The sequence below is a fragment of the Silene latifolia genome, chromosome 11 (genome assembly GCF_048544455.1).
Source record: "Silene latifolia isolate original U9 population chromosome 11, ASM4854445v1, whole genome shotgun sequence".
NCBI lineage: Eukaryota > Viridiplantae > Streptophyta > Magnoliopsida > Caryophyllales > Caryophyllaceae > Silene > Silene latifolia.
Genome location: NC_133536.1, coordinates 148,148,588 through 148,156,074, shown reverse-complemented (window position 1 = coordinate 148,156,074; position 7,487 = coordinate 148,148,588). Strand labels below are relative to the sequence as shown.

General features: G+C 38.4%; 1 protein-coding gene across 4 annotated transcripts; it reads right to left on the bottom strand.

The window, feature by feature from the left end:
* Window positions 1–235: 235 nt before the first annotated feature.
* Window positions 236–6,043, bottom strand: LOC141611957 (protein RDM16). 4 transcript variants are annotated; one of them, XM_074430623.1, is made up of 8 exons: window positions 5,177–5,261; window positions 4,999–5,076; window positions 4,345–4,635; window positions 3,750–4,145; window positions 3,449–3,643; window positions 3,177–3,340; window positions 456–1,345; window positions 236–383 (listed from the first exon to the last, which is right to left on the bottom strand). In XM_074430623.1, the coding sequence occupies exons 3-7, from the start codon at window positions 4,351–4,353 to the stop codon at window positions 466–468; spliced, it is 1,644 nt and encodes a 547-aa protein (XP_074286724.1). In that variant the 5' UTR covers window positions 4,354–4,635; window positions 4,999–5,076; window positions 5,177–5,261; the 3' UTR covers window positions 236–383; window positions 456–465. The 4 variants fall into 4 exon arrangements, with proteins under 4 accessions (XP_074286724.1, XP_074286721.1, XP_074286720.1 ...); XM_074430620.1 differs by lacking the exons at window positions 4,999–5,076; window positions 5,177–5,261 and adding an exon at window positions 5,440–5,961; XM_074430619.1 differs by lacking the exons at window positions 4,999–5,076; window positions 5,177–5,261 and adding an exon at window positions 5,440–6,043 and having other exon boundaries at window positions 236–1,345.
* Window positions 6,044–7,487: the final 1,444 nt, after the last annotated feature.

The following is a 7,487-nucleotide window of genomic DNA, read 5'->3' as shown; positions in this document are numbered from 1 at the left end:
GGACCCACTTTTCCTCTCACAAAAAGTGGGTCCATGTTACCTTTGCAGTGGATGGGAGGAAGTACCAGTTACCAACTAGGCCTCCATCGTTTTGAGCTTGAGACACTTGAAGGTCTCAAGTCTCTCAACAGAGTGGCCACTTGCCAGTAATAAAGTAGTGTACCGCATCATTATTATCCCAATGACTTCCACTATCCCACCATCCACGAATATGAATTAGGTTAATAAGAAACAATTCAGGGATCAAACCAGTTGTTTTCTTTGCTCATTACAAAAAAAAAAAAAAGATTCATCAAGCGCTACATACCACAAAAATTTCAAGGAGACGTGCTGTGATTGCGGCATTAAAACATTGAAACCATGCCATTGCCGTCATAACACCCCTATAAATGACAAGATATGTGAGCGGAAGATAATAAGACAAAAAAGAACAAGTTGATGAATAGGGGTAGTACATCGAAAATCTTAGACTTGGTCTTCCACAAAGTTGGCGGCGAGGTCCCAGTAGTGACCAACACCAGCATCATTGAAAACCTTCCGAGCTGAAGCCTCAGTCGTACAGTCATGGACATAAAAACGACTGAAGCTTGGTCTCGCCACACTCCCTTGCCATACCAAAACACATCTATTAGCAACCTTTTCTTCTTCATTATCTTCTTCCTCGTCCTCCTTGTCAAGCTTAGCAGCCCAATCAATACGCCTAAGCATCAATTTTGCATACCTTTTGATTGACTTCATTCCACCTTCCACTGCCACCACACTGAAACCTTCATGAAGAACAGCACAGCCCGTCAACCGGTTTTCCTGGGCATTTATGTCAACTTTGAAACGATTCTGTGGGTTTGAGAGGTCGTTGATTTTGTAAACCGAGACAATGGTCTCAAGGGTATTAGGGTCATCAAAAAGCTTCCTCTCTTTCTTTTCACGACGCTCTGCTGGTGTGAGCTTCCTTGCAATGTTCCTGTCAATATGCGCCTGCTCACGCTCGGCTGCTGCAGCACGAACTTCCTTCTCCATTCTAGTAGGATCTTGAGTTGCTTCGGCCCCCAACACTCGATTTAGGTTACTCATCTTGATTTTCGCTTTTGGAGGTTCCATCAAACCTTGCCTAATCATCTCCTGCTTATCCTTCTCGGCAGCCAAGCGACGTTGTGTGCGCAATTTTTTCTGTTCTTTCTTAGTAAGCTTAAGCGGTTGAGGTGGTGGTGGGGGAGCTTCAAGTGGTGGCTCAATTGGTTTAGGGTGTTCAACGTAAATTGTGATTTTCTCCATCTTCAGTTTATCTTCAACAGGCCCACCGTCATCAAGATCAGCATAATTGGCAGAACGCAGGAGAGATACATCCCTGAAGTACACAATAATTACAGTTAAATACCACGATAAAAGAACAACATCGTGCAGATACTAACAAATCAATGCATAAAGGCACAAATGATTTACTAGATTTCTAACTTAAAATGCAATTAACATTCAAGAAAGTAGTGTAAAAAAAAGAACGTACAAAAATATATAAATGGCAGAACAGTCTAGTAGTGATGAGTTTGCAAGCTTCAAAAAATGGCAACGGTACAGGGATGGATTTATTTACTTCCAAATGAAAACGACTCCGACATTATAACTGTTGTTTGGCATTTTAAAAAAAAAAAGAGCAATCAACATGATACTTCTCTGCTCTTATTTAATTTGGCAAAGACAATGAGGAACATGTCCAAAAAGTTCACTACTCGGGGCCAACATCCCTCGTGCAAGGGAAGTAATCTGTAATTTGAAGTAAATATGCATGCAGATACATACAAAGACGTATACATGGAAAGTCAACAATGTTTGATTATTTCACAGCAGTTATGCAGTGCAAGGGCAGGACTTTCGACGATCCAGAAGTGCAGTAGAGCAAATGTGATCTCTTGATATAAAGCTCTAGGCACAACCACATACTACCAGATAATGATAAACTCAGGCATTGGTGTACTCATCTTACTTAGACTCAACTCAAAACTGTGGGAGATGACGTGTATCAGGCACATAATTTTGTAAAAGTTGTCGAATCAAGTTTACATTCAAACAAGAAACACCAATGAATGGAATGGGTGAATGTTGTGCACAATATGCTACGCCTACTCTGCTGCATGTGCCAGATTCGACACACTGCTGGACACGATTGTACTGTGAAAAAGTTTGTGTTTTTAAGCTAAAATGCAGGGCCAAAGCATAGTGTTGTCAACATGCAATCAGAGTAAGGTGTCAAAGTAACATAGGTGCACATCGAATACATCTACTAAACCCCATCAATCTACAGCAAATAAGCTCCAAAAACTGCATACTATCCCAACGCCAAGACCCAAAAGAATATGTAAATTGTAAACCAGTGCACGAAAAAGGTAAAACACCCCCGTCAAACGAACAACGAATTATATACAGCATCCATGTTGCTTCAACTCTTCGTTGTACCTGTACCCGAGATGACACTCAAGGATATGGATATGGAACCCACATCCCATCGTTGCCCACTGACAGTTCACCGAACACAGATAAAAAATGGAGGCTCACATAACAAAAGTGGAGGAAGAGATTTAACTATACTAAGGGGCTTAAGGCAAAAACATCTCCTATTTCACATTAGAAAACTCTAAAGCATCTAGACTTTTAACTAAATTTCTGTTTTAGGGCTCGCTTGGAATGGGAGTAATTATACTGGAGTAATAGAGGCTAAAACAAGAAGAAATGGAAGGAGATTGGTTGTTGTGGAGGGTGGAAAGAGGAGGTGAGGGAGGAACTATTACCTCGATATGGAGGTAATGCATTACTTCGGGAGGAGGTGGGTAATGGTTACCTCCTTAATGGAGGGACTATTACAATATCTTCCCCCATTTGTATCTCCAACCTCCATTACTTACCTCCATTTTTTAGTTCATTTAAGCTCTATTACTCCAGTAACAACTACTCTCATTCCAAAAGAACCCTAATGTGTCCCCAACTCCCAGTACCAGACTACCGGGGTCTTCTAATTTGGAAAGGTACCTTCTGACTCAACAATTGGGACATAATGAGGCTCGCGCCTGGATATCCAAACCCAAGTCAAGGGACCGTTGTACCACATATATATATTTATTATTTAATAAAGCATGAAAGATATGTTAAAACATTCAACTCCACAGAAAACATGATATACAACTTACCACCACTCAACTTCTGGAATCGGCTCCTTTGATTTCTTCTCTTTAGTGGTTACTCTTTCAGCAACTTCAATCAAATTTGGGTTTATATTAGGCTCTGCCTTTGCCTTAGCAAGCTGTGCCTGCTTAGCTTTCAGCTCCTTCGCCTGAGCTTCACCGAACTGGCTCTGTAAACCAAAATACAAATACACAATTTAGAAGCAAAAAAAAAAATACAAATGAAAAAGAACAAACAATCAAACTGTACTAAATGAATGCTAATGTATGAAACATACCCGTAATTTAATGATTTCTGCATCTTTGGACCATTTCCCTTCCTCAACAAACTGAAAATTCTGTCTCTTGGGCCTTAGAAGCTTGTTTTTGTCAATACCCATTCTCGGGTCGAAATGAGGATTCTTATCAGGATCAACTTCCAACTCTGGCTTCTCAATTTGAAATGCATCTTTCTTCTGTTTGTTAATATTCACCTAAAGGGTGCAAATTTAAAATCAACATCAGCAAAAAAAAAAAAAAAAAAAAAAAAGAGGAATTTGCGACACCATACATAAAAGCAGAAACAAGTGAAGGACAAACCTTCAAGGTACTGAGATTGCTTGGTTTTGATATATTCACGACATTTCCATGCTCATCAATTTCCCTGCCCAGAGCATCCAAACGAAGAACAGGGGCCTTTGCAGGCTTTTGTACCACTGAAAAGTCTGGAGGCAACTGTCCAGGAAATAAATTTATCAGGGGAGCGAATTCAGGATCCTGACGGAAACCCATCTTAACAGCCAATTCCTGTGCACGCTTTACAGCCTCATATTTTTCAGGATCCATGCTACCAACCGGCTTTAAAGCAGCAGAAGCTGAGGAAGATGAAGATGGCCTTGATGCAAACCCAGTCGCAGTTAAGTTACCAGTCTCTTTATCCCCTATTGCACCCACTTGTGAGCTGACATGAGAGATTGCTCCAGTGCCCTTGTTTGGCTGCAAAAAAAAAACATCCATAAGAAGAAAGTCTGTATTACTGACACAGTATATGTCATACGACATAAAGTATACTTATACAGTTCTAATCAGTAAGACTGTCAAGGATTGAAAACGTAAAAGGGTAAAAAATGAGCTCTCAAGCACCCAAACAAAGAACAAAAACTAATAACTGAATCTGAGAAACAACAGAACTCACCACAGGCATCTTCTTCAACTTGTCCAGCTTTTCTCTGAGTTCCTTCTGCTTTTGTAAAGTTTTCTTCGCTAAGGCGAGAGCACTAAGGGATGGAGCTCCACTCTTGCCAGTAGTAGTGGTAGTCCCATCTGTACTAGATTTGCCATTCAACTCATGAGATCCAGTAACATTAAGTCGATTGTTTTCATTGGTGGTAGAAATTGAAGGCTCCTTGGAAGCAGAATGATTATTCGAAGGGATATTTTCAGAAGTGCGCCTTGTAGGTAAACTATGTGGCTCCACAATCCCATCCTGGCAGCAGGCAAGGAGTTTAATTAGAAAAAAAAATAACGAACATATCAAGCATAGTGAAAATGAAAAAAAATTAAAAAAAATTGTAGGCAATTTGCTAAATAAAACATCAACCGCCTTAATAACCTTGGAGTATTATTCATACAATAATATTTAGAATTAGGTCAACTTATGATGAGATCACAAAACAGTGGAGATGACCCGCAAGCCAAGATACTCAAATTACATTCAACTGATTCAACCAAGACGGATATAATTGAAAGCACAGAACAACAGGGTGCAAACTGTAACTTCTAGCTATGAAAATTCAAAATACGGAAGATATAAGTGAAACAAATAAACCTAACTGAAAAGAAATTCTACCTGTAATGTCCTTTAAGAATGAAGAGCCAAATGGAAATACACACTTTCGAACTAAATACTACATGTTGACGCTACAGCCTACACATAATGAAACAAAACATATCAACCAGAATCTTTGAATGTCAAAACCGGCTCACTTAGATAGAGGGGTTAGGGAGTCGAAGGTAGGCAACCATACCCTATGTTAACAACAGCACAAGGAGGTTGTTTCTGGATGACCCGAGATGAAAATTGTGTCGAGAATTGCATTGAATAACTCGACTCTGCAAAAGAAGCACCACACATTCCGTTTCGCTTTATTCTATCCTATTCCGTAACCAAATGATAGGTAGTCTTTACTAATCTCTTAACAATATTTCAGTTAACACAAAACTACTCTTATAACAAATTCAATCACAAATAAAAAAAATAAAAGCTTGGACAAGATTAAATAATACTCACATTGAGAGCGGAATCACGACGACGAGTCCCCTTATCTCCGTTTTCAAGCTGACTATCTTGTCTATCCTCCCTCTTATTCCCATCTTGAAACGTTCGTCGCTCCCGCTTCGACTCCGAAACCGGAACCCTAGCCCTCTTTCTATCATCATCGTCGTCGTAATGATCATCGATATCATCATCCCTGAATTTCCTCTTGTCTCCCCTTGAATCGCGCTCCTCAGAACGTTCCCTGGATTTCTCTCTCCTCGACCTTCGACTGCGATGCCCTTCGTCATCGTAATCAACTTCGGAGGATCCATGGTGGCTATGGCGGTGCCGCTTGTTGTCTCTACTTTCTCTCTCCGATGTCGAATTTCTTCTATCTTTCTTAGTTGATTTATCCATGGCGAATTTATCGAATTAAACTGGTTTGCAAAGGTAATCTTCTTTAGAAAAATTAGGAATTAGGGTTTGGGTGGGAAATTGGGGAAGATGGTGCTGAGGTGAAGAGAGGGGTGCTGAGACTGTCGAAAGTGTCAAGTGTGTATTATACCGCTAATATAATTCGTTGATTTATTGATTATTACTAACACCGACTTATTTGATGCACAATGGAAGCCAATTTATCGCACTTGCTATATCCTGCACTTATTTTATAGGCACAAAAATTCCGGAGAGACGGTTTATCAATAGTTTTATTGAAAAACCTTTCACATGATGGAGTGAGGGGCCTACTAAATTTCTTTTTTCTCTATTATGTCTCCCACTAATTAGTGGGAGACGGTCTCTCATGAGACCTACTGATTTATAGGTATTTTGGTAAGGAAAATGAGCTAGCGCTACCGGGTGGCGCCCAATCTCGGCGCCACCCTCTCACATGCAATAAGTGGGGGTCCCAATAATAATGGGTACATCACAAACATGTGATGGGGGACCACAATAATATAGGGTGCATATGAGAAGGTGGCGCCGAGATTGGGCGCCACCGGGTGACGCACTGACGCCGTATCATTATCCGGTTGGTAACTACTCTCAGTGTCTTTTCCCAAAATGATCATCCCCACTAAACTAAAAGGATAAAAAAGCTCTAATATTTTCCCGCCTAAATGAATATTCCATATTTGGGCTTCATTAGATTCTATTTACAATTGAGCCAAACTACTTAATTCCATATAATTCTATTTCATTTACACATTTATAAACTTACAACTGGGTCAATACTAATTAATTACATACAAAAATTTACCAATAAAATATACCAATAATATATATTCCATAAGAGCATTCATAGAGTATTTTTTTTACTTCTAAAACGAAAAATTTACCAATAATATATAATTTTCTCACACTTTAATTTAATATCTATTTCTACTCTATACAACGCAAGCATTTAAATTTTGGTTAATTTTTTAATTTTTTTTATTTAATATATACATAAGTATATTTATTACAACACATATACACACAAAATAGTTTCAGCAATTTTATATAGAGTAACAATGTTGAACCTTCTTTTTTTCTATCTCTTAATACAAAACATTACTAATATTAAGTTTTATTCTATACTAAAATTTCAAATGGAGTTAAAATAAGTTAAATATGATTAAATAATTGTTAAATTCTCTAATGTCTCTCACAAATGCCGTGCTTTAGCACGGGATCTCAACTAGTTCTAACAAAACTAATTACCAAAATAACCATTTTCTAAAACTATTTACCAAATTAACTAAATAAGTATGAATTCTTTTGAAATATGAATTCTTTTGAAAATATTCAATCATTAATCTTGTTTTAACTTTAGTAATCATGATAAAGCTAAGCATAAAGTTTGTTGCAAATTCAAGAACTGGTGATTCTCAATTTCTCATACATCTTACATAGAGAAGGTTTTTATAAGAGTTTGGGAGCAATTTTTGAAGCCATAAATTTATTAATAGCCTTCGCAATTTGGGATTAACTACCAGCCGGAAGTAAGTAGCACAACTTTTAGGGTGCTGATTCATGGTTGGCTTGTTGCTCTATGATTCAATTGGATTCATAAATTCAGTCTTATTACTTATTTACGGTTG

Bases quoted from the DNA above. Each gene is read 5' to 3' on its own strand.
- LOC141611957 (XM_074430619.1), bottom strand. From the start codon at position 5,823: ATGGATAAATCAACTAAGAAAGATAGAAGAAATTCGACATCGGAGAGA. The intron at 4,636-5,439 runs GTGAGTATTATT...GCCTGCTGCCAG, and splicing joins GTCGTGATTCCGCTCTCAAT to GATGGGATTGTGGAGCCACA. The intron at 3,644-3,749 runs GTTTGTCCTTCA...TGCACCCTTTAG, and splicing joins GCAATCTCAGTACCTTGAAG to GTGAATATTAACAAACAGAA.